Here is a 26728-nt window from a genome sequence, read left to right as displayed (position 1 = left end):
AAACATTAATACTGGGGCTCTTATTTGTTCTGTTTTAAACTGTTTCCAGTAAAGAATTGGCACAATTTCTAATGGAATATTCCATTCAGTTTCCAATTTAATAAAAAACAACTAGACTATTGCCTGTCTGAACTCTGAATGAAGCTGCTTTTTCTCTCAAACTTCTGTAGCAGAAGAAAAGTAGCCCTGTTACTCACAACCAGCACTAACAAGATAGAATGGCACTAGACCCAAATGCTCACAAATTAGCTGAGATCAAACAAGTCTCAGAATTAACTTCCTTTTTTCAGTCTGAACAACGTTAATACTTATTTAACCATTGGTATGGTCTCAGAAACTTTGTGGTTAGGTTTTAGGTTTTTTTTAACTTGTAGATTTTTATTTTCGATTTAGCTTCTTGATCTTTCAGAAACATAGTCAATAGGGTGGAATAAAAGAACCATACTGTCCCCCTCTGTTTCACCATTTGTTAGCTAGAATATCTATGAATCTCCTTTGGTTGTGTTGTGCATTGAGTCTGTATACAGGATATATGCAGGACATTTATGTACAGTGACACATTGTATTTGAATTGGAAGACATTCTGATGCCACAGGAGGTATCATAATGCAACATTATGGCTGACATTCTACATGAACAAGAGTCAAAAAATTAAAGTTAGTTTTCTAGGAAATGTAATTCACTCCCTTTATGCATATGTGAAATTGCATAACTCCTTCTATGGTAATTTCAATGCTTTAATGTATAGCTGCCAAATGGCAGAATTTATAGTTGCTATTTCCTGACCTTTGAATGTGTAAAATCTTATCATGGTGTTGCATGAGTAGAATACTATTTTTAAACACTTCCTTTTCTTTTTCTTTTCTTTTCTTTTTGTTTTGTTTTGTTTCTGGCTTTCCATCTTCCCCAGCCCCCTCTCCTCATTTTCTCCTCTTCTCCCTCTTTGTTTCTGAACAAGAAAGAGGAGTTTATCAAATATCTGAAAATATACCCTGCTGATCACACTTCAAAAGCAATTGGACTAAACTCTCCAATGTAATGATTGCACTTCCACTGACTTCAACGCAGCGGTGCTCATTTACTCCATTTCCTCTGCAGAGTATCTGGCCCAGTGTTTTGTGAGAGACTTGCTACTTATGAACAGTGCTGGAATGTAAGCTCTCGGTACTGTAATTTTTCTGTTTAGCCACAGAACAGTTTACAACTTGACCACTAGCAGTACAGTCTTTTCCACACCATCCTCCAGCATGTCTCAACCTTGACTTTGTATCATTTTATATTCTGTCTTTGACCTCTCTATTGAGACTGCTAATGTGGTGTTAGTTGTGGTGACTCTTGTGACGTGTGTCTGTTCACTAGCAACTGGACTGAGACCACTAACTCCCTTTATCTAAGTCACTGAAAATCCATTGGGTGACAATGCATTTTGTTCACTACCGACCTCTGAGAGATGAAAGCATGTACAGGGCCAGATTTAGGGGCACGCAATGCAGGTAACCACCTGGGGTGCTGGGCTTGGGGGGGGGGGGGTGCCAGGCACAGGGGGCTGTTTTTGTTGTTAGGGATAAATCATGCATGCAAATCATGCATCAAAGTCACGAAATGGGCTACAAAAGCAATAAAAAACAGGGTATTCAAAAGTTGAATAAATGGAGGGGGAGGAGATGGTGTAGGGCTGGCCCTGAGCTCGTATATCCCATTAGCAGTCTCCTGAGCCATCCAGTTCTCATCACATTTGCATACAAATGTACCAATGCATTAATCTGAATATAAAATCATTAGTTCGCACATTAAATGCAAATTGTGCAAGTTAAAAGGGCAGTGTACTCCACAGTACACTTTATCCTTCACAGCATGTGAATATGAAATTGGCAGTGTGGAAGGGGAGACCCTTGCAAGAAAACAGCTTTGGAAGAGGCCCAGCAAAGCCACAACCTTCCTGCTGAGGTGGTATGCTGCTAAACCCTGTGTGGTACGTAAAGGCCCCAAATGATCAGGGACACCCAGTCAGTGAATGTTTCAATAACTCCGATACCCAAGCAAATTTCTATCAAGATTACCAAAACTATTCAGCATGCTGGAAACAAACGTGAATTTCAGCCAAAGGAAATTCTAGCTCTTCCTTCTCCTGAAAGTTAGATAGCCAAATATGTAGCATTAACTAGTACAATGCTATATATAGTACAGCTTTGTGATCAGAAGTACTAGGCACTTTTAATAAAGTGAAAACACTTGGGGTTTGGTACTTGTGGTTTTGATCAGTGTACCGTGCATCTGTTTTATTATAAAAGAGTGTGTCTGTGTACATTTATCTGTATCTTTTGACAGCAGTGTCTTTGTTAGCAATACATTTTTATGTATTGTGCATCCAACAAAGTGATGGAGTAAGAGGACCAAAATGTTGATCCCCTTTCTCCCCCATTTTATCAGAGCTAGAGGGAAGACTACTCTTAGATGAGGTCAAAATATTCAGTCATTCTCAATGGAAGTTGGGTGGGGGAATAAGGCTGGGACAAAAGGTAACTTACTATGGCTGAAATGTGCTCATGATAAGGACAAATGTCTCGCCTACCAAGAAAATAGCACTCTTCTCGAGGAAGAAAATTCAGGATTTCTCTGAAGTGTGAGGAAGTACTAGCAAATATCCTTTAGGGCAGGGGTAGTGAATTATTTTTTGTCAAGCTCCAAATTTCTTGGTCAAGATATAATCAAGGTCCAGATGCCCGAGAAAATAATAATAAAAAAAATAACGATAATAAGTAAATAAAAAGGTTTTGGGGTCCATTGAAAAGTGTTTGGAGGTCTGGATTTGACCTTCTATCTCCCTGTTAACTACCCCTGCTTTAGGGGTTAATTCTGCACTGGCAGCAGGATGGTGAGACAACTAGGTCTTTACCTTCACATTGGATTACAAGATTGCATCTTGGCAGCTTTTAACTGATAATCTCCAGAAATTGGGGCATCCTGTAGGTACAGTGATCTGATCAGAGTTTCAGATGGTGCTGGAATGTTTTTCTATAGCAAAGAGCTGAAAAATGCAGTTTCCGTGAATTAGAAGGATTTACTGAGCATTCAGAACCCAGAATTGCATTACAATGCATTTTCTCCTGCACTTCCCTATCTTATTATTCATAATCAACCTTATTGCCTTCTTCCTCTTTAGCTAAATGTTGTTTAAAATAGTACCTTGATATATGTTTATTTCTATAGTCCTGAAAGTTATTTAACAACAAGCATTTTTGTTATCTTTAGTCTAAAACGTTCTTAGTTTTTAGGATTGGGTTCTGCAGCCTATGTCTACCTTTTGAGAAATATAAAGTGGATCAGCTAAGGCAGACATATCATGTTCCATGAAAAAGTATGATAACAAAACCATTTCAATCTTTTTTTAGGAAGTTTTTGTCTGTGTTATTGTCAAGCTCCTGATGTTCCTAAGGAAGTCACATACTCAGTTTCTTTTTTACATAAAGGTACAGTTAATCTGTTTTATTCTGTTGTGCATTGTTACTTTATTTTAGAGTGTCATTTTGTACAAGCTGTCACATAGACAAAGAACCTGAGAAGTTCTGTGGTTTGGGTACACTTGCACTGCTCAAGGTTCTGTCTACCTAGTTATACTTTGCATATAATAGATGATGTTTCATGTGTGTCTTCCCAGGTTACAGCAAAACCTTTACAATTGCTCTACAAAGAACAGATTACCCACAAGTGAAGGAAGTAGCTTTTTTGAACCTCGGTAGGTTGCTAATGCAGCTTCTCTTGTTTTCTCTCTCCACTTTGAGAAGGGAGAGAAATTAACCCCCAGCCGTCTGGTGGTCTCACTCCTCTTCATAAGGGGAATCTAATCCCCCCCACCTCCTCCAATCCCTTCTTAAATTATATTATTTGCTACATATTGCTACTTACTTGACTTACATTTTTGGCACTTAAAATTGCAATACCTCATGATTTTGGTGTGCAACTTCTCCTGAAATTGACTGTACTTCTCTGGAGATAAACTAGCACAGTACTCGAGTGGCATGAGCCTCTCACATCCTCCTCTGGAAACCGGAATGTATCACCTGTATTTTCTGTGCTAACACTGCAACCTTTATTAACTCCTTTTATATCTCCTAGACATAGCCTGTTCCAATAAAGAGAATTAAGTTGAGAATTCATAAATCCCAGCCTCCTAAAGTAAATAATTTAACAGTTGCTCAAATTGATGGCTTTTGTTTCTTTAAACAGACTATTATGTGGCTGTTTATTTGCCTGGCCACTTCCTACACCTCCTCAATACTCAACATCCTGACTTGATGTGCTATAATTTGTTTCTGACAGGTACTGTAAAACTTTAGTACTTTAAAGTCTTTTATTATCTGCTATGGTAGAGACTCTTGAAAATGTTCAGCTCCCATTAGAGGAGAATTCAGTTCATTTATTGGCTTCACATATACATTACTATACATTGTTCTCTGAAAAGTCCAGAAAGGAAGGATCAGGCAGAATAAGAAAAGTATTTTGGCACACTCCATTTTATAAAGAAATGCTGAACTTTCTTCTTTCATCCACTGCTCACTGTTAGCTTGTTATGAAATGAAAGAAGACCATTTGGTGAATTGCAGTCTGTCTCAGTTTAATAATTTCCCATCCCCCCCCCCCCCCCCCTTTGCATGTTTATTGGTGATTCAGTATTCTCAAATTTCACATGGAGATGCAAATTTGATTTTACATTTCCTTCCTCCAATTGATTTTCTCTGTGCGTGTGTGCGCACGCGGGTGTGCGCATGCACGCATGCACGTGTGGGTAATGGGGAGAGGAAATCTGAATTTCCTTCACCTGATCAGAGTAATGTAATTTGTTTTGAAGTCTCATCTGAAAGGCACATTATTTCATTTCCATGTAACAGTATTTTATAGGAAATGGGTTATATTTGGAAACAGAAGGCCATTTTTCTGGTGGGTAAAAGAAAGGTAGGCTGCTGGGACTAGTGCAGCTCCGAGATATGCAGCAGTGTCAAAAAGAAGGTAATAGGGGATTGAGAGGGGGGATAAAAATACATATTTTCCTGCAGAAATACCTGAGGTAGGTGGGAATCATTATTTTATGTTCTTCATGGTGGGTGTGATTTCTGATGTGATGGGCCTGGAATTACACTGGCAGAAAACTCGAGTAGTTCAGTTCTGAATGAATCCCGTATCTGCAAAGTGGTTTTGGGTTTGGGTTATATTTAAATTTACTGCTACAAATCAGACTCTCTGTTCTTATAGTTTGGAGCACGCTGCTATTTGGATGGCCCAATACCGTGTGAGCATGTTACTCTGGGCCTTACAGACTTACTGCATCATAATTAATACAGACTCACTCACTCTACTCTGTTACTGAAGATGGCCACCATTTTAGTAGTGATTAAAGTTCAGGCAAGAGTTAGATATTTTGTTTATCCCTCCCCAAAATAGAAGAGATTTGGTGTGCTACTGAGGCCCTGGGAAGTAGGTAGTTGCTTGCATTACTGAATGGATGCTTCTAAAGGCAGTTAAGGAATATCTTTAAATGAATCCCATTGGCTCATTTTCAGCTTCAGGAACAATGGCCAAGAAGCAGGTTAGACCCAGTGCTTAGACACAATGGTGATCAGTGCTAGGGAAAAATTTAAGACTGGTAGGGCCTGATTTTTCAGAGGTGCTGAGCACTTGCATCTCTCATGGTCTTCCATGGGAGCTGTGGGAGCTTAGCACTTCTGAAAATAGCAGGCCGGTGGGGTGGGAAGTTAATGTGTGTGAGGAGAGAGGAAATGAAAGAGGGATAGATTATTTCTCCCCATTGGAGACGAGGAGGTCATGGGACGTGGCAGAAGGAAAAATATGTGATAAATAGAGGTTATGTACACTTTCTTCTTTCAAATCTCCTCCCTTCAGGTGAAGATGCGAGAATCAACATGCTGCACAACAGTTCCATCCAGTCCCCGTTCAAGTCAGCTGTCTGGGATTGCTGCTCAGGAAGGATGTTTACTGTGAGAATAAATGAGTGCTCCTTGGTGCAATTCCTCTGGAACAGTAAACTGGACAGTGATAGACTGGCAGCGCTGCATTGCGCTCTTCTACATGTCAGAAATACAACAGATTTGGAAATGCAGGTAGGAATATAATGCACTTCCTTGAGTTTCTTGACATTTATTTATTCATTCATTCAGTCAGTGCTAAAAAAGGTGTGCTGGGTACCTTACAGGACACACAGAAAGACATGGTCCCGATGGTCATTAAACATTTGTATTATGGTAGCACCTAGAGGCTGCCCAGGCTAGAGCCCCAACATGCTTACAGTCTAATTGGTATAATGGCTGTCTTTCTGAAAATAGAGTTTGAATTAGCTGTGTGTCACTATGTTAGGCACTGAATTCAGGTGAAAGATGTTCATTGATCTGGATGGTTTCAGCAGTCTTTCATTTGATCACAAGCGTTAAATACAGAGTTATAATGAACTCTCCATTTTCTGCCTTTCACAGATTATTCAGTGGATTTCTGAGAACCTGTCAGCATGTTGTACATTTGACCCCATGCAGGAATTTATCATTGGTAGGTGTGCTTTGCATTGCACATTAAGCAAAAATGTGCAGTGTGTAATTTAGAGGGAGACATGGGAAGATAAAGCCACAAAACTGCTAACTGACCCTCCTCTTGCTGCCCGCAGCTGATTGATAGTACTCTCAGCTGATTGACTGACTGACTCAGCTGTTTGTAATGTTGCACACTGTTGCTAATTGAGAAGACAAGTACACTTCAGTTCTGGTTTTAGAGCATTTTGTACAATTTTACAAATTTGAACAGCTACCTAGTTATGCAGGCAGAGAGATCCACTACCATTTTGCCCTTGCATGAGCCAAATTCTCTGCCTAACAAGTGGCTCAAATAACTGGGATGTGTGCCGGATAGATGAATACAAGAGGAAGGAACAGTTTTCCTTTAGCCCCAGCCAGGTTACAGAGCCATTCCATGAAGGTGGTTTCAGCATAATGACTCACCCCTGCACAGCCATCTGGAATTCCTTTCCTCCCTTTGTGCAGTGGAGTCATACCAGGTTCCACTACTAAGGAAGCTGCTGCAGTGGCAGCATCAGGATTTGTCCCTAAACAACTCATTGACAGATTAGTGGAGGAGAGGGCAAATAAAAAGGAGCAGACTATAAAGCTTTTTTTGCTAACTTGTAACTTTTTACATAGCCTTGTCTCTGTAATTTTTTTTTTTAAATGCATTCAGCTTCCCTATACTGGGCAATGTGTACAGAGACTAGCAAACTGGATAAACTTTTGCCATATACGTCGCTGCTGTACTGGAATGGGGTAAGAAATCAGCTGCTACGAGCATTAATAACTTAAGGAGAGGTTTTTTTCTTTCTTTCTAAGAACCTGTCCTGGGACCTGTTTGTTTGCTTTTGGAAGCAAAATTATTATTATTTTATTATTATTATTATTTTTTGGAAGATGATCTAGTTGCTTGTCTGTCTATTTCATACCTGTTTTATTTTATCTAGACTTAATGTGTCACATTTTTCAGGAATCTTTATTTATGGTAAATGCATTTATGAAACCTCAATGATAACAGCTGTGGTTGCATTTCTTTAACTGTTATGAATGATTAATTTGGTCTTGATGTTTATGTAACAATATACCAATTATTATGTGCTGTGTGGTGTTTATAATGGGTGCAGAGTAGTTTTAGTCACCTGAATTGTGTAGTTCTTTCCAAGAAGTAGACAGTCTAGAGAGTATTACTATTATGAAAGTTTTATAGAGAAAACAGCATTGGGCAGGTCTACACACGGATAACCCAATCACCAGCCAATCAAAAGTTTTCCAGTTGTCAGCCTTCTCCAATAAGGCCTACTGTCTGATTTTCCTCATTAGCACTAATGATTACAAAACTTCTGGTGAGCTGACAGCTTATTTAAATGGTAGTTACTTAAAACCCAAAACACCACACACGCATTTACTTTATAGTGTATTGGATGGAGACTGCTTATCTTGTTTACCTTGGTCTACCTAGCTACTTTAATTCTGATGGAGAAGTCCGCTTTTCATCCTAGCATAGTGAGAGAATAATATTCATACTTCTTTTGTACAGAAGTGAATGTGCTGCCTTGGTTAGCTAGATTACTGCCCAGAGGGAGGTAATATGAAATCTTCACATTTTCAGTGTATAATCTTAAAATAAGGGTCAGTTTGTATCTTTCAGACTAAATTAATGTTTTAAATTCCTACCCTTTGTCTATAGATTATCCCTGGAATAACATGCATAACAGACATTATTTCTTTACCTGTTTTAAAGGTAAGTCCCTACATTTGAAGGTGTTGCTATTCATAGGGTATGGGTTGTCATTTTCCTTACGAACGTTGCTGTAATGCACATATTACCTGAAAATAAGGATGAAGAAAGAATCGCTCTAGTTTAAGTAGCTTTTGTGGCTGCTGGAAACATAAATTTTCCAGGCAGATTTTGTTGGCTCAGGAATGTGCTATCGTTTCTCAAGGGCTATCTTTGCCCTGTTCTGAATTCTAAAGGACATTGGCTTCTGCCCCAATGCCTTGTAGTTTGATGCCTCTTCATTCTGTGACTGAAGTTAACATGAGGAAAGTTTCTTTGCACTAGGGACATAAGCAATTTCTAATGTACATCCCCTCTCACTGGGCACATTGGAGGTTTCACTGAATTTTTATCAGCATAAGCAGTTCAGGATTTTTCCTTTCATTTTGGCCATGGTACCTTGCACTTGCACTGATGTGATCACTCTGGCTCTTCAGAAGAAGTGGCTGTCTCACCTAAACAAACCAATTGTATGGGTTCAAGTGGGTACGGAAAGGGAGATGAACCTGGTGAATGTAAGAAGGGCCTTACTGGGTCAGACCAGTGGTTCATCTGACAGTAACCAATGCCAGGTGATTCAGAGGGAATGAACAAAACAGGCAATCATTGAATGATCCATCCCCTGTTGTCCTCTCCAAGCTTCTGGCAATCAGAGGCTAGGGACATCCAGGGCATGGGGTTGCATTCTTGACCATCTTGGCTAATAGCCATTGATGGACCTATTCTCAATAAACTTATCTAGTTCTTTTTTTAACCCCATTATAGTTTTGGCCTTCACACCATCCCCTGGCAATGAGTTCCACAGGTTGACTGTGCATTGTGTGAAGAAGTATTTCCTTTTTGTTTTAAACCTGCTGCCTGTTCCTTTCATTGGGTGACCCCTGGTTCTTGTGTTATGTGAAGGAGTAAATAACGCTTCCTTTTTCACTTTCTCCACACCATGATTTTATAGATTACAACCATTGCCTTTCTTACTCGTCTCTTTTCTAAGATGAACAGTCCCAGACTTTATCTCTCCTCATACAGAATCTGAACAAAGTATAATCTCTGGGTGTGGTGGGGCATCTGTCCCTAGTTCCTGTATTTGCTATGAAAGCTGAATTGATGATTTGTTCATCTTTCTCCCCACAATTACCTCCCACTGAAGTCTTCACTTGTTAATGAAGGTTAAGAGCACTTGGCAGTTGGGAGAACAAGGCCCCCTAAGGGCACTGATAAATAAAGAAGTAAGACAAGTAACATAGGAGTGATGTTCAAAGTACTGGGAACCCAGCACATGAGCAGAGGTGTTCTGTGGGAGTTGCATTCTGGACATAGCATGCTCAGGAACTTCAGAGTATTGTCAAATGGAATAACTTAAGGCAGAAAGTTCCCTTATTCCTCCTGTGCTCAGAACTGGTTTGTAAGGTTTCAGTTTTAAGTGGCTCTAAGCACACTGATGCCAGGAAAATCAGGAAATATTGCTCCTGATTTACACAAGGGTGAGTGGAGAATTGGGCCCAGCTGCTTGCCATTGATTTCACTGGGAGTTGATGATACTTGTGAAGATCAGGTCTTGAGATGGATCTTTGGTCATCATATGCTGCATGTGCTCCCTGAGGTCAAAATTAGCAGGTTATTTAATTTGTCTGAGATTTCAACCTCAAGCCTCTGGGAGCAAAGGCCTTAGCACTATATTTCCTGATAATGGAACTCCTTTCCTGTTTGTGTCTGAAAACTTGAACAGACTGAGAAGGGTAAAGTTAAACTAAAGACACTTATTTGCTGCTAATTTGGACTGCAAAATGCTCTGACTCGTGTGAGGGCAAGATACAAATGCTCTGGGTTAGATTCAGTGCCCTGTTCTGGCTTGTTGACATTTCTCCAATGATACAAAACCACCATAAACCCAGTTTAACTGGCCGGTTAATGGGGTTCCACGTGGTTTGTGTTGCCCAGGAGTCAAAAAGCAACCAGAACATAGAACTGAATCTGTCCCTTTATTGATTATTTCTGTAGTATCTCAGGTACGGGGGCATTTCACAGACAAGATGAAATCTCCCTACCCAGATGAGCTTGCTGTTTAAGGATCCCATGCCCTTTGTGAACTTCTGAGTGCTCCTGGGGAATACCTTTGCATTTGAGGGTGTGCCACATCTAGTAGGAAATGGATCTTAAATTGAATAGCCTAGCGAGAGATAACAAACACAAGCTCTGGGGATAAGGGGTTATCACAACTGTGAGATCATGGAATATGTTTGTTAGTGTTGCATAGAAATCCAATCGGTTTCTTTAAGCAAATTCATATATTTATGCTCACTCGTGTTTTAATCTGTCAGGAAGGGTGGGAATAAAGTGTAGGCCAGCGGTTCCCAAACTGTGGTACGCGTACCACCAGTGGTATGCAGGCCAACTCCCAATGGTACGCATCCACCTGCTGCTGCGGGGCCGGCTGCAGAGCTCCAGTGGCACTCACTGCACTCTGCCCCTGCACGGTCGGTGCCCAGGGCAGCCTAGCCGTTCTGCCCCTCCCCAGCCACCCCCCACACTCACAGCAGCTGGCCAGGAGCTGCTCCGGTGCCAGCCCTGCCCCCCCAACATTGGCGGTGGTCTACAGGTGGTGGCGTTTTATGTTGGTGGTACGCAACGTGGTAGAGTTTGGGAACCGCTGGTCTAGGCCAACTGGAAGGAAGAGACTTGAAGGATTTGAAAGAAAAGAGTGAGGCAAGGGGCAGGCATCAGAAAAGGCAGTCTGATGGCACAGGAGAGTGACATGGCATGCTGAGCGGGCAGGCATTGAGCTTTGTTGTATATGTGCCTAGTGCCTCTCATCGCAAGTAGTTACACATCGTCCAGCACTAGTTAGGCAAATGCAGACACTCTTCAGTAGCACACAGGTGTACCACATGGACTTACAACAGGAGGTGAAGAGGACCCTTGTAGCCATTCAAAACAGCAAGAGGAGTTTAGGCAGGTGGTCCTCACTGTGTTGGGTGAATACAGTCTGAGACAACTGCCTTTGTGAAAAGGGCCATGTGGTTTTTAAGCCCACACAAGAAGGGAGGACCCAAAACTTGTTTGACATCTCTGAAATGGCACCTATTAATCCTATACTGTCTGGTGATACAGGACAGCCTGCAGAATGAACGCCACTTCCAGATGCACCTATGGAGATCTCTCCTCCAAGTTCTTACCCAGTCTGACTCTCTTATCTCTTTGGCCAGGCCATAGAAAGCCAAGATTTAGGCAACAAGCAATCCTTTATTTTAACCTGATGTCTTCTTAAAGAGACCAAAAGATGCTGCAGATTTTAGTTTTCAGTGGTATCCGCCTTTAATACTAAAACCTGCCCCTTTGTTATGGACTCATTGACAAAAGCAGCTTTTCACCACGTCACACAAGTTTCTATATGGTGTGAAAACAACACAAGGGGAGACTTGACAGGAGATCCATAGGGTTGTGCAGCTGCAACTATCTAAACTGACCACTAGATGTCATCCAGGTTCTATATTCTTGATGTTTAGTAGTTAAGCTAACAGTAACACTTATGCAAGAAAATATTGTCCTAATATGTTGTAGAGTTAGTTATTTTGCCTATTTATTACCAAAAATCTCAGTCCATTGCATTAACCTTAAGTGTTTAACCTAATTAAATGGATTTTACTTTCACAGGCCTAGACTAGATCAGACTTTTAGGCCATTTACTCTTGATTTTTCTCTCCATCTTCTGTTGAGTGCTGTTTAACTCAAAATATTTTGAGTTTTAGATCAGAACTTTTGATACTGTTGCAAAGTGGGTGGTGTCCAGATCAGGAAGGGCAAGATGCTGGTTCCTCTTCTGGTTTCCCAGTGCTAAACTGCATTAAACTATAGATAAAAATACATTATTTGCCTTAAGTTATTTTCTTGATGTTCCTTTTTCATGTAAGCCATTGCTGTGTTTACTACATAATTTGTATCTGACTGACAGAGGAAGGGAAATTCATTTGATTTATGAATTAAAACGCAGGGAAGGAGGCCGGGTTTCCATGTGTCACTTTCTCTAGTAAGATGTGGTCCATGTTACGAAACAGTGCCAGAGCCACCATTTTAGAGTAGTCTTGGTGACTTCACTGTGGTCATTATTAAAGATGAGAAAACTGGCAAGGGGTGGAAGCAGCCAAAAGCCTGCTATTGCCCCCAGACTGTTGCCAAGATGATGGCAGTGGTTGGAGAGGTGGGTTAGGAAAGGCAGATGGGCAGTAGAGATGACAGGAATAGAGGAGTAAAGCTAAAAACTTTTTTTTTTTTTTTTTTTCCAAATATCTTCCAAAAAATAGTGTCTTAATTTTCTATGTCCTGTCCAGTACCGTGTATGCTGCTGACCTTTAGTAATGGCCTCAAATGTCCATTTAAGATAAATAAATAACAGTCAGACCCAACGTGGAATTCTAGGTGCAGAAACCAGCTTAGGAAATCAGAACTGAATGTGTTTGTTTTTTCCTGTTACCTTCCTTTGTTTTAATTCAATTTCAATATTAAAATCAAAGGTTTAAAAAATGCTGTGAAAAAGTTTTTCTCTGGGTTGACTTTCTTATACTAACGTCACAAACAGAACTCTATAACAGAAGTGCTAATGCAATTTAGTAATGGTTCAGACCTTGGGGGTGCCAGTATATTGCAGTGTTATAGTTCCTCTGATTTGGAAATGAGGAGAAAGCCACTGCCAAATAAAGGAAATAAACATCAAAAGATGAAAATGGGGGAAGTTGGAAAGAACAAAGTGTCTTCATTGTTTGGCTAACATTCCCGGGGTACAAAATAGGCAGATTGTTCACCTGCTATATAGTGAAAGAGAGTCTGTGTGTAAGAAGTTTCATAGCTTTCTTGTGTCGTACTAAAGTAATTATTTCTCAATACAAGAATAGCTTAAACAAAATCAACCCACGTCTGATTTCCAACCCTGCATTTATCATAGTTCTCTCATGTCGTCATTTGAGTGGTAGGCTTGATAGTGTAGTCTGTAGTCATGCTGTCATTTATATATTTGTTGCAGGTTCAAAATTGTAAAGGCTTTTGGGAAAAGCTAAACTTAAATCTGGAGTGTGTGAAATACGCTGGGCCACACTTGCATTACAACAACAACGTGCTCAGGAAAGAATGGTATAAGTTACTTTCAGAAGAGGTAAAGGAACATGTTGCATAAGCATCCACAGTTATGTTTCTGTGATGTGAACATTGTTTTAAAGCTGAATACAGAAGTAAAGAATTGAGTTGCTGGAACTCATCTCGTTAGACATTTGATGAGGAAAATAGGCAGCACTTATGGGAGGGCAATGTCAAGTGGTTGTAATTCTTACTTATAGGTTCATATGGGAGCTGCATTCCACAATCTGCCAGCAGGCTGGGGACTTGGATTTCTGCTACTCTAGCTTTCTGCAGATTTCCCAAGTTCTACCAGCTGCAGGTTGTGCTTTTAAAAGTGATGGAAAGGCACTCTTTAGCATTATCCCCATTAGAAGGGAAAGCCAGTACTATTTCTCATCAGTCTTTCATTTGGCAAAATTTTAATAGTTCTGCAACTATTTTTTCAATTTAGAAAGCAGAGAAAAGAGGAACCACAACATATTTGAGGAATATTTTTGAGAATGCAAAAAAGTAGGTAAAATGTTGATGATTTTACCTTTCCTTATTCTGATAAAGTGAATGCTGCATTTTAAATGGACCAGTCTGGATTTGAAAATACTGTCAAGATGGGTGCATCTTATGATATTATGGACCTGGACACTTCACCTCATCTATGGGAGGTCACTCAGATGTTAGTCAAGTAGGGACTAAGTTTTGTGGTCATCATCTATCTGGGGAATCCAGTCTTCTGGGCCTTAAGACTGAATAGTATAAATGAAGATTTCTTCCTTTTAAAACATGTTTAAATTAATTTTATGCTACTATGCTTAATACACTGAGTTAGTTTAACATGGCCAATAAATGTAATCACGTGTTCACTGTTCTTAAATCTGTTTAATTGCATGTTGGCGATAAATAACTTTTCAGTGTGTCTGTCCTTTTGAAGAAATATTTAAATTCAGTTTTTCCTCTCTAGGGTGCTTTCCAATCTTGCTACATGGAACTTGGGTAAGGAAAATATGCCTTAAAACAATCTGTGGCTATGTGGGATGATGAAATGGTTACAATCTAGATACCATGGGTTGAACAAGTCTTTTTCAGTTTCTGAACCTGTTTGCCATTGAAAGATCTCAGGGATGAGGCAGGTAAAGTTTGGATGGTAACTAAAATGCAGAAAAATGCGGTCTCTCTAATGCATAGTTAAAGCCTCAGGAGACCTGTGTGAGATTGAAGAGCACCTTGAAAACAGTATAGATAAACACGGTCATCTAGGATTTGTCTACACAAGGAGCTTTCCTTAAAGCAGGGATAGATGACATTGTTAAATATCTGAGCTTTGTCGTCTTACAGCTTCCAACAGTGCTAGCGCTGCAGAGCTGCGCCCATTGGGAGATTATGGTCAGAAAAATCCTAGAGGAGACAAGGCACTAGACTCAATCAGTTGCCAAGCAGAGCTGATCGGTGGCATCTCAGAATCATTTCAGAAATGTTAGCTTGACCTTCACGATCCTTGTTTATTTAGTTTGAAAATTAGTTAAAACTTAGTTTCAGTAAAATTCACTGACAAATCATAAGCGACTATTCTTTCTGTTGCTGGGCAGTTAAGTCTTTTAGAACCTCTCATATCCTTTAAGCTTCACTTCTGTCATGTGGTTCAGGCTTCCATTCACAATATGATCAAGAGTTCCAGACTTCAGTCCCACCTCACTTACATCACTGTGCTAGTCTAAGCGTTGGTCACTCATTTAAAAGCTTTAAATAAATCCAAACTTGCCTAGAATATAAAGGCAACATTAACTTCCAGTATCCAACATTATGATCACCTCCCCTATCCTTCAATCATTGCATTTGGATTCTGGCTTTTAGGACCCCATGTGGCCTTAGCTAAACTTCTGTAGCCTTACATTGCAACCACTGCCTTGTCTTCTAAAGATGCTGGTTTAAGGACCATACACGTGTCTATATTGTTCATTGATGTCAGAACCTCAGCTGTGCTTGTGGAATTTCCACCTGGGCCAGCCAGCAGTCATAGTAATAGTGAGCATTTATTTAGTTAATTTTATCCATAAATCTCCAAGCATTTTAAAATGGGGATAGCCAGACCCATCTTTGTACAGATAAGGAAGGTGAGGTAGAGGGGTTAAGTGGCTTCCCCAAGGAGTAGCTAATTTACATATATTTCAAGGCAGGCAAAAAATGGTTGAAGGGAACTGCTTCTAAATTTAGGGCCCAATTTTTGCAAGATGTCAAGTGAAACCCTCTAATCCCAATCCATGAGAGAGGAGATGCTCAGCATCTTGCTGGGTCATGCTGTTAGTTTGATCTCATGGGACAGAAAGAACTTGTAAGACGTCAGAAGATGCCAAGCTCTGTACCTGTTCGGTTCTGTTTTTGTAACCTCTTTCTTCCAGGAGGTTAAAGGGAGTGCTGTCAGATATTTAGATTTACAAATTGCTGAGTAAGGTAACTGAAATAGCCAGGCCAAAAAGTTCCACTGTGCGTGCGGGAGGTGCATTCTATGAAAAGGTTATTTTGCTTTAACCAATTGCATAGCAAACCCACCCAGATGTTTGCGCCTGGTGAGAGCTGTAAATGTCAAGATCTGAACAGTGCGCATTTTGTATTCTTGTTACCACGGGGTTTTCTGCCAGCTCTACGGGGTAAATGGTGGTGGCGACATTTGTTTAGAGATTGAGGAAATTGCCATAGAAACAAAGTGTGATGCTATTGTATAAGAGAACAAGCTTTTTTCACAAGTGCCTCCATGTTAGAGCAGCTGGGGAAGACTATCTTGTGTCCGTGGAAGACTATCTTGTGTCCGTTTTCTGTCCCATGACTGTTCTCTCAATCTTTCTAGGAGTGAGAACACTACACCTCCTGTTGTTTCTCCTCATTGCTAAGTGTGTGTTTGTGGAGTCACTTGAAGTTTCTGCCTAATTCTGCAAAGAATCATGCATTTGAATGATACTCACTCTGTTTATTTCAGAGGAAAGGCTAGTTCCTCTCTTTCAAGAGGAAGACCACCAGCAGCGATTGTTAATGGGACTAGTAAGTGTTTTAATTACATTCTGTGCACTAGGGGACATACAATCTTAATCACTGTAAAGAGTTAACATAGATACCATTTATTTGTATTTTTTCTTGCTAAGTCTTGTATTTAGTGGTTCACTGGAAGATCACTTAGGCTAATCAATGTTGGAACTAGAAACGGGACAGAACATGTTGCCATGCAGGAATTGGTTTGGCTTCCTTCTCCCAGGTCAAGACACTAAACCCTAACAATGAAAGTTAGGAGGAAGGCCATAACCAAAAGCTAATTTGTCAAACCCTGACTTCCTCCGGTAACAAGCTTGTTCTTTTTCTTATATACTGCTGTACTCCTTGCCTGAATGATGATTTTTCCATCCTCACTATGGCTCATCCCAAGCTCCTGACATTTACTTTCAATTTCTAACTTTCTTCTGATCCCTCTCCCATGTTCTCCTCCCTCTTTGAAAGATCTGGCTGACTTTCAAAGGGAAGATCAACAAGATCTTCCATGATCTTTTTCCTCCCTGCTCTCCCATTTAACATCCTTTCTACTTGTTTCTCATCTGCCCTCTACCTCACTTGTAACCCCACCACATCTCTTCTTGGGCCACCTTCTCCTTTACACCATTCTCACTGGGTAATCTCACGTGGCTTCATCAACTGTCTCTATGCTGATGACTCACAAATTTGATCTCCATTCCTGAGCTGTCCTCCTCCATCCAGTCCCACATTTTAGCCAATCTGTTGGACATCTAAGCCTGCATATTTTGTGGCCAACACAAACTGAGCACAGCTATAAATGAATTCCTCACATTGCCTCTGAAACCCTCAGCACCGCTCCTGTTCTCTGCCACTGCAGAACACATCAACATCTTCCCTGTCACTCAGAATCTACGGATTGTTTTTGTCTCTTTTTTCAGCCTTGCCCTCCCATTCAAATCCTACCCATTCTTTCTCTACAACCTAAAGTTGAATGCTGAGAACTGGAATATTTAAGAATCCTCTTTTCTTCCAGGTGAAGGACTGTGTATGCAGCCACAATAACTTGGTAGAGTTTACAGGGATTAGATTTACAGGCTTTCTCCTGTTGGCAGAGAAATGTGGGGAAAGGGTTAACTGAAAGCTTATTAGATCCAGCTCAATGGACCATACTAAATTATAATTTTGGCTGTTTAAAATCACTCTTTCTTTGGCAAGAACGTGTAATCGCCGGTGACTTCAGTGTAAATCATGCTTGTTTGACAGAGACAGAAAATTGTTGTGCTAGTTCATGTGAATTGAGACTTTCACCTGCTTGAACTTTGAGAAGGCACCTAAATGGCTGTTTTTCCTTTTCTAGATGGTTGCTCAGTTGAAAGATCACCTTATGAGACATCTACAATATGTAGGAAAAAAGAAGATTGACCAGATAGTTCTGGATTATGTTTCAAAACTGGTTAGTTTGAATTTTTTCCCCTTATTTGTCAAACCTAAGTTACTATTGGAACTAGGTTTTTTAGATAGCTTTCTCTGGGCAAGGAATGTCTTTCTCTGTGCCTTGTACATGGCTCATTGTTCAGTAACCAGTATCTATTTTCTAGATCTGTATGTCCATAATAAGAAATATTGAAGAAGAATATTAGTGGCTGATAAAATAAGAACTATATGCTTCCTTGTAGCATGAACACTTGATACTTAAAGCAGAGCTGGTATGCATTTTCTCTTTTGCTAGAGTTTTCTGAGTCTTATTTGTTCCCTCTTAATGTAAATAAAGACAAGAGCCTCTTGGTATCAGAATGCTTATTTAGCCCTGTTCTGCCAAAATTTCTAGCAAAATAAATCAATTTAGATTGAGTCTTTAAAATAACCCCACTATTTAATAACAAAATTGAATATGATGAATCTTGCTCTTTAACATCATTTAAAGCAAGAATTCTCTTAATAAGCCATTTATAGGCTTTCATTCCTGTAGCCACCTGAACAGAAACTAAACGAAATTGTTATAAACAAAGGCAAGATGCCCATAAAAATTACTCCTGCCCTTTGGCTGGGCACACTGTGCAAGATTCATTTAGTAGTTTATCACTAGACTTGGATCTCCCCTCATCCTGGTTGGGAGTTCTCACTAAATTCATAACATCTTGAATTCTGCCATAGCTCATTTATTGGTCATGTGTCCTGGAGGTAGTTATCTTTTGGTTCTCTTAACAGCATTCTTTAATCTCAACAGCATATGCAGGGCAGGAACCAGCAAAACAGGAAGTAATGACAAATGGGTTTAGTTGTGCTCTTGGCATTCATAAATTATCATAGAAGTGCCTTAGAAAAGCCTTCTGAGCACCTCAGTGGAACCTCAGCATCTCATAAAGTTAGGCATAACAATTCAAAAGTGGCATAGGCGCTCTAGAATATAGTAATCCCATTGCTGCAGTATTAGCTGGTCTAGTCAGTTTCACTACTGAATTTACCTGGATTTTCTCTAGTTCACTTTCCAGTGTACCAAGAGATGAGGCTTGTACTACTCTGTTGGTTTTTACTCCATGTTTCAGTTCGTTCTCACTGAGATGGAGAATGTTCTTCTGGTTAATGCACTAGATTAATGTTCATGTCTTGTTCTACTGCACAGTCACCATGTGACCGTGAGCAAGTCACTTTCTGGAGAACAACTATAATGATTCCTTTTTCCCTCCCTTTGTCTTGTGTATTTGATTGCAGGAACTGTGGGGAAGGGATTGTCTTTGTACAGTCCAGCACAGTGGGGCTCTGAATGCTATCAGAATACAAACAACAATAAAATGACTTGCACACACTTAAAACTTGGCCACATCATTATAACTGAACCAAATTGCAGCTGTAAGATACAGGTTTTCAAACTGGGTAAAAGCTGGATAAATATGTGCTTACTCTAGTCTTAAGAATTTTAACTCAAACTCTGCCAAGCCCCTGCAGTCATCCAATTTTGTCATACATGTAATAGCTAAGCAAATTACTGTAGCATAACTGTGGGGAATTCCTTTATAAACTTCTCTTTCCTACTAAGTGCTGATCTTCAGATATAGCTAAAACTCCAGATGTAGCCAGACTATAGTTAGATGAGGCATTCTGTTGCTTGCTGGACCAGAAATGGAAAGCCTTTCCAGACAGAAGGTGTGGTTCTTCTGGCGCATGCCTGAAAATTGGAAGTCATTATCATTTCCTGGTAATGAAAGAGAAGCTGCTGAACTCGAGTATTTCAACGGAATTTTCCATGAAGTCCAAAAAGTTTTGAACCTGGAAAATATTGGAATGCTATTCAGTTATTTGGCTTGTGCTGTGAGTTCATCACTCTACCTTAGGGAAGCAAACTTTAACCTCCCTTTGTCTTCGTATACCCCCAGGGAAATGGGGATAATGCTTGCCTTAGGAGTGTTTAGTTAATCCCTCCATAGTGTTTCTAAAGCACTTTGAGACCCCAAGATAAAAGGCAGTAGAGATGTGCCAAATGTTTGTGGTTTTATTGAGTTACAAAAGCATTTCTGATTTAATGTTAATGGGATTATTCCCAACAGCCCCATATGGCAGTGGAGCTCTTGGGAATGGGGACAGACTTGCACACTGCACTGAACATGTTTAGGGAGTCCCTTCAACGTTCTCATACAGGGGCAGGTTCTCTTTTGGCTGTAGAACCTTAGAGAGGCCAGAGGTGAATGGAGCTAGGAGCTCGTGTGGGCCCATAGTTCTGTGCTGAAGCTCAGCCAGGGAGCACAAGAAAGAGATTATGTGGGCTGAACAAGTGTTTGGGGGTGTTGGAAATGAGCTAAAAAGAGAGACTGATCTGGGAGGGGGTGGGAAGACGAGCTCTCCCTCTGGCTTAGTGGGGCTGCAACTCACAGGCAGGAAACTTATGGAGTCTTTTTACATCTGTTTGTAGTTTAATGTGTGATTTGCTTGTTTGGCTGTGCACTCTGTAGGAATTCTAGTGAATTCAGAATATTTGCTTTAGGATTTCTTGTGTCTGTGAGACAAATTGATTAAAGGAGGCAGGTCCCCATCTCAGATGCTGGAAAAGTGATGGGAACTGATGAAACCCTGATCGGAATAATTAGAGGAGTCCTAAAATCAATACATTGTTGTAGTGAGAACTGGTGCTTGAAATGCTGACAGAGGCTAATGGCCTTCCATACAAGAACTCATACATGTCACTGTTTGTTCTAGCTGGATCTAATCTGTCGGATAATGGAAGCTGTTTGGAGGAAATACAGTCTGCAGTCCTGCGTTCTCTGCTTGTAAGCAAGAATTTTCCAATAATCTACAGCAAGTTTTATAGAACATGGCAAAATGGTTTTGCTAAGTAAACTTTGCCATGAGTGGTTTTTAGTAGTATTTATGTTGCTAAAACCTGACTAAAAACCTAGCACCAGGAACAGTGGACAGTTTCAACTGATGAGGAAGAAAAGGTACATAAAGAAAAGGTGAACTGAGCTCCTTTTGGTTTGAGTCTGGGTTGTGGGTGCTGAAAACCTCTGAAAAATCAGGCTACATACATCCTTACGCAGGTGCCTACATACAGTAGGTGTCTAACTTTAGGTACTCTAGTTAGAAAGTTTTAGCTCCTCATTTAATGGCATGTAATAAGCCAAGACTTGTAGGTATGCTGTGAGCAGGGAGCTCCACACAGATTGTGTACATCCACATTTCAAATTGTTAACAGGAACTAGAATCCAGTAACTTTTACTCTTAAATAAACCAACATGGAGTGTCAGGACAACAAATTCCTTTTGTTAAAACTGCATTCATTTAACTGTGAAACAAATTGACTAAGCTGTGAGGGGAGTTTGAAGTCTTTGGCTGCTAACGGGCTGTTTTATTACATGCAGGGATGAGCGAGGAAGCGCAGCAGAATTTGCAGCTTTCCACATCATGAGTCGGATTCTAGAAGCTGCCAATGGAATGTGTCTGCCCCTGCCTCCTGGTAAGGTTTGTGACACGGGATCTGTATGTTTCATTGTTTTATTCCACCCTTGATAATAAGAGCATTGCTTTGAATTTATTCCAAACAAATAGCATTTGAAGTGAGTGCATGCTATATTAACTTTGGCCACCTTGAAATGAATTCAGTATAGCTGCATGGGGAAGAGCTCTCCATAAACCCCTGCAGTGAAATAAAACAAATGTCAATAGTTACAAGAGAGAAGGCACATTACATCGCTTTTTAAAAGCTTCATTTCCCAGCATCATTTCAGTTCTGTAGCAGAGCATCACCCAGAGTTAAGATTTTTTTTCTCCCCCTTTTTAAAAATGAATATTTAGTACAGAAATTAGCTGGGTTAGACTTCAGTTTCAAGGGTTACCAATTAAACTACAGCCAGTGGCAAAGCAGTTTTCTTCATGCTGCCCTGCTAAGGTATTTCAGCCCTGAACTTCCAGCTGTGAGGATAGAGTAGAAGCCCTGATCCTGCAGGTTGCTCCCCAATAGGTGAGCACCATGCCCCTGTACATCTCCATTGACTTCAGCTTTAGTGTCCGCTCATGCGAAGCAGCTTGTACTATTGGGGCCTACATTTCCACGTCTGTACAGTTCTTCTACATGGCAGAGATTGAGAGGTTTCCTTGAGTGCCAGTTTTCATAAGGGTCACCAACCAACCACGACACAGTAACTGCTCTTAGACACTATGGTTGCAAACTTGAACCAGTAATGTGAACGCTCTATATCTCATCAACAATCTTCTAAACCAACCCCAGAGTCTTACATTTTAGATGCTGGATTGTTCAAAAGCTGGATAAGAAGAATCTAATGGTGGTAGCAACCAATTCTCCAGCCTGAAATACCTTAACAAAAATCTACTTTAGTAGAATGACTTTCTTGTTCTGCTTAGTCCGAGACTGGAAATATTGAGATTTTTGCTTCATAGGCCACTGGAATACAAACATCATGTTAATGTTACCTTGATTTGTTGGGAAGGATGATCATAAGAGACCCCTTCCGGATGAACTGATGTCTCAGTCGGGGACACAGGAAAAGGAGAGAAAAGATGGAAAAATGTTGAGTTGATTTAAAATGAAGAGTGAGAACGCTACAAGGCACCTTAAAGTTGCTATTCAGTCTGTTAGGGATTCAGGGACTATATAAAGGGACCCACAATAAAGTAATTTCATAAATTAGAAAGGAATCTGGCCCAAGAAATCCATGGTACAAAGGATGTAATGAAAATGTACCATTTTTTTCTTTTAATGGCCATTATCAAGATTGTCTGATAATCCCCCTTACAATTTTCAAAGCACTTTCTTTTTAAATTTTAGGAAGAATTTCTTAACACTAATATTTTACATTTTTGTAAATCAAATGTTGTTGCTTAATTTGCCAAAGCAGTAAGGGGTTTACAGATGCCTGATAAATTTGGTCTGGATTTTAATCCAATTAAGAATGTTCTTGCAGAAGTACTTGGCTTATCATCGTTGTGGGACCAAAGTATGTGTGTAACCGCATGCTGGGAGGATAGATCTGAGTCTGTTAGATCAGAAACGTGAATCTCAAACTCCATTTTGTGATTAATTGAGGGGCGACGGACTAAAAGACAAATGCTTAAGAAATTTTAAATGTAAACAAACACTTCATAGAATTCTCTTCTGTGGATTAAAAATACTTGAAAATAAAGAAACTACTTTATGGCATGTCTCCAGACTGCCCTATTTCATTTCCTGTTCCTTGCAGGGTGTGGGAAGGTCACAGGAGCTCAGCGTTTTCATATTATAATTAGAAAAACCTTTGGGGAAGAAGGGTTTTTACCGTATTATAGCATAGTGTTAGTTTGAGCAGATTACACTATCTTAATCTTCAAATTGATGTATTAAACTGGAACTTCATACTGTTGTGGAAGTTGGAGGCGTTAAATAACATCAGGACTAACATTTTTACGTAACAAGTGTTGATAGTCTTCCTCTCCTCTCACAAATAAAAATATATAAGTGTTTGTTAGTAATAGAGTTGTTGGCATCAACTAAACTGTAGTGCTGTGAATGGTGTGGTTGTAATTGGAGGCTTTGCACAAAACTGTTTGTATTTCTGTTGCACAAACAAGGGCCCTTCCTTTGCAGGTTTTCATACTTTGCACATGGGACTTGGAGTTAGATGTCTGCCTTTGCATACCCTGCTGCATTACATTGATAATGGGGTGTTACATCTGACTGAGACATGCGCTATGAAACTTTTGAAAGGTATGGTGGATTTAACAGTAGACACTTAGATTACATTCCTTTGTAACAAGTCTGCTTGGGAAATGGATATCCTTTGTATATTTAAAGAGACACCCATGGCTCTTTGCACAGCTGTTTGCTTCTTTTTAAAAAAATTGTTTTTTTACTCTTGCAGTACCTAGAGGAAAAATACAAGTGCAGAGCGTTCAATTCTTCACTCAGAATTGAAAGTTATTGTTGAAAGTTATTTCTGTGAAGTGTTTTGAAGTCAGTGGGGTTGCCCAGCTGTTACAGAGCACAAAATTGGGCATGAGCCTACATAACAGTACCCCTGATGCGACAGACCATGAAATAGCCATTGTGAGAATTTCAGCAGATCATCACGTGGATATCAGTCTCATTTTTAACTTGGAAATTTATAGAAATGTTAATTGTTTTCATAAGATTTATCTATAGTTTAAAAAAAAGACCCATGTCCTCAAAACAACTGGATTAGCTTGCTTCAGAAATTTTCCTCTGATTTATACAACAGACAAATTGCTTTTGGTTGCTGGGGATAGTGAAATGGCCAAAAATTCTGCACAAGGCCATAAAGTCTTTTTAAAAACAAAAAACCTAGCATCCAGGTGTTTTAAGACAATCATGCTTTAAAGTACTTTTAAAATATGTGGACTAAGAAACTCACCCCTGTTCTTTCAATTATGTTTTATCAACATTTTAAAACGAGAGAGTGTAGACAGCAGCATGTGAAAATCTTGTTTTGCACAATCACTTTTCATAGACACCATTCACTATGTTCTTGAATTATTGCCAACATTTAGTCAGGTTATCCTACTCTGTATTTCTTGTTATAAGACCAACTTAATGCAATCATTCATAAAGTCAACGTCTTCATGAAACCAATTTGTGGCTTCATAAACCATAGTATGACCACAACTGTGTTCATTGCGCTTTTAGCTCAAAGGGAGCAGTTAGCATAACTTAGTTTGTTTATCTGAATCAGTTATTGAAATACCACTCTATTACCCTACTAAAGCAGTTATGCTACTGTAATCAGACCTGTAACACAATATTTATTCAGTGGATAAAAGAAAACAGGTACAGATTTATACAGTGCACCGTATCTTATCTCCAGGTTTGTGAAACAATTTTTATGCATTTGGCAGGTGATCCTTCAAATTCTAGTTGTTCTCAATAAGTCTGAGTAATTGCATTCAAATCTGTTCTCTCAAAGGGTGGGGGTGTTCATTTGTTGTAATGTAAGTTAACATGTATTTTGCTATTGAGTTAATTTAAGAAGCCATAGCCTTGAAGTCACTGTCATTTATTTATTTCCCTCTCTGATTTGTAGATCTGGACAACACTGAGAGGAATGAAAAGCTAAAATTTAGCATCTTTACAAGGCTTCCTGAGGTAACAGCATTGTGTTCTTAGGTTTTGGATCCAGTTGATCTCAGATTGATTTCATAACAAGACTTAAATCCCACGTAAATCATCAAAATATGGCTTAACTGGGACTTAAATGGTGCATGCTGGTCTACTGAACAGGGATGAATTTCACCCTGTATTATTAAGGCATTAGCTACATATACATTTTCTTTGTTTGACAATTATTGCAGGAGGTAATTGTTACATTGAGAAAAGAAAGCTTATTAAGCTCTATTTATATTTAGAATTGGTGATCCACGTTAATACTGGGACTAATAAGCATTTCCCTTTAATTCATGGAGTTTCCTACTTCTTTTCAAACTTCATTACTTGTTAAAATATATATTGTCTAAGGAATAGTTTGTACTGCCAATTTCATTTTGCAATGCATAATATGGTTGGTAATTATATATGCAAAACATATTTCAATCTAGGTCCATAGGTCTGGTTTTACCCAATTATTAACCAATAAGATTTCTTGCCACACTAGATTCTTATTGTTACAGGAAGCAAAAAGAACTCTAAAGCCTGGCTTCTTAGCTATGACATTTTTATTTTTATTTTTTTAGTAAAATCAAGCTGTGACTCTTGTTTACCCTTGTGAGTGGGAAGGCAGAGAAAGGGATATATGTTCCCAAAGAAATGATTTCCAAGAGCTACTAAGAAATCATTCTGTTTTAGAGCCTGTTATCTCTGTTCCTTACATTTGGAACTCCTCCAGTTCTTTAAAAGGAAGTTTCACCCCTTTCTGCGCAGTAAGAGACCAGAAAGGGAAGTTGAACCTAGGCCTCTCACTAGACTAAGTAGGGTTTTATTTCTAGGAGATCAACTAACTCCAAATCACATTTCAGCTAGTGCACTAACCTCCTTCTGGAAGCCTTGCATTTCTGTTTAGTGATTTGCATGTAGCACTCTTGATTACCTCACCTACTCCTTTTATCTACTACCCATATCGTGTAGGCTATGCCTATATCCTGAATTGTAGATCACTGACATACTGCCTTCCAGGGTATCTAGCACATTGTGAGTGCTACCAGAATATAAATAAATCCTATAAATGTAGAAAGTCTGATGGATGTCATTAATATTGCTACACTGAGTACTGATTGGAAGAGAATGAATAGATAGCTATTGTAGCGTGTATAAAATACTTTTTATGGTTCTGATCTTTCATTGGTTTGGTTTCTTTTATTTCACCAGCTACATACAACAGCTCATGCAGTAACATCTAGAAAGCGGGTTTACACCATATCACCTCATGGTCCTTGACATATAGAATCCAGTTTTCTTTGGGGGGAGATTCCTGCAATGTAGCAGCCTTGCCTCTGATGAGGAGAACTTGATAAGGCACTTCCAGAACCAATCACTGATGCTTCAGTAGTGAGGACAGGAAAGAGAGGCTTACACCTCATCTTATTGCTTCCACTCCAATTGTGTTTCCACTTCTGTACTTCTAGTATGCATTAATCAGTGGGCAGAGGATCAAGCATGGATCCCAATGTGGCAGTGGTGTGCTATTTTAGTGACTCTGTTCAACGTGACCTTATTTGCTAATTGTTAATTTATCATAGAAATGTTGGGCTGGAATTGACCTCAAGAGGTCATCAAGTCCATCCTCCCCATGCTGAGGCAGGATTAAGTATACCTAGACCATCCTTGACAAGTGTGTCTCTAACTTGTTCTTAAACCTCC

At 39.7% G+C, this 26728-nt stretch overlaps 1 protein-coding gene across 5 annotated transcripts in view; it reads left to right on the top strand.

Annotated features, from left to right (window-relative positions):
• GSAP (gamma-secretase activating protein) overlaps positions 1-26728 on the top strand; it is a 51005-nt gene that overhangs the window by 19353 nt on the left and 4924 nt on the right. For all 5 annotated transcript variants that reach the window (XM_067564523.1, XM_067564522.1, XM_067564526.1 and 2 more), the window contains 16 exons: positions 3393-3470; positions 3659-3736; positions 4228-4320; positions 5899-6116; positions 6486-6555; positions 7237-7319; positions 8251-8304; positions 13355-13483; positions 13898-13956; positions 14402-14433; positions 16412-16473; positions 17795-17890; positions 20629-20699; positions 21291-21385; positions 23510-23629; positions 24960-25021. In XM_067564523.1, coding sequence (XP_067420624.1) covers positions 3393-3470; positions 3659-3736; positions 4228-4320; positions 5899-6116; positions 6486-6555; positions 7237-7319; positions 8251-8304; positions 13355-13483; positions 13898-13956; positions 14402-14433; positions 16412-16473; positions 17795-17890; positions 20629-20699; positions 21291-21385; positions 23510-23629; positions 24960-25021 — 1400 coding nt within the window. The remainder of the gene's footprint in view (positions 1-3392; positions 3471-3658; positions 3737-4227; positions 4321-5898; positions 6117-6485; positions 6556-7236; positions 7320-8250; positions 8305-13354; positions 13484-13897; positions 13957-14401; positions 14434-16411; positions 16474-17794; positions 17891-20628; positions 20700-21290; positions 21386-23509; positions 23630-24959; positions 25022-26728) is intronic.

The sequence above is a fragment of the Emydura macquarii genome, unplaced genomic scaffold (genome assembly GCF_026122565.2).
Source record: "Emydura macquarii macquarii isolate MOO-44397 ecotype Brisbane River unplaced genomic scaffold, CSIRO-AGI_Emac_v2 contig_2636, whole genome shotgun sequence".
Classification (NCBI taxonomy): Eukaryota; Metazoa; Chordata; order Testudines; family Chelidae; genus Emydura; species Emydura macquarii.
This window is presented reverse-complemented; position numbering and strand designations above follow the sequence as displayed.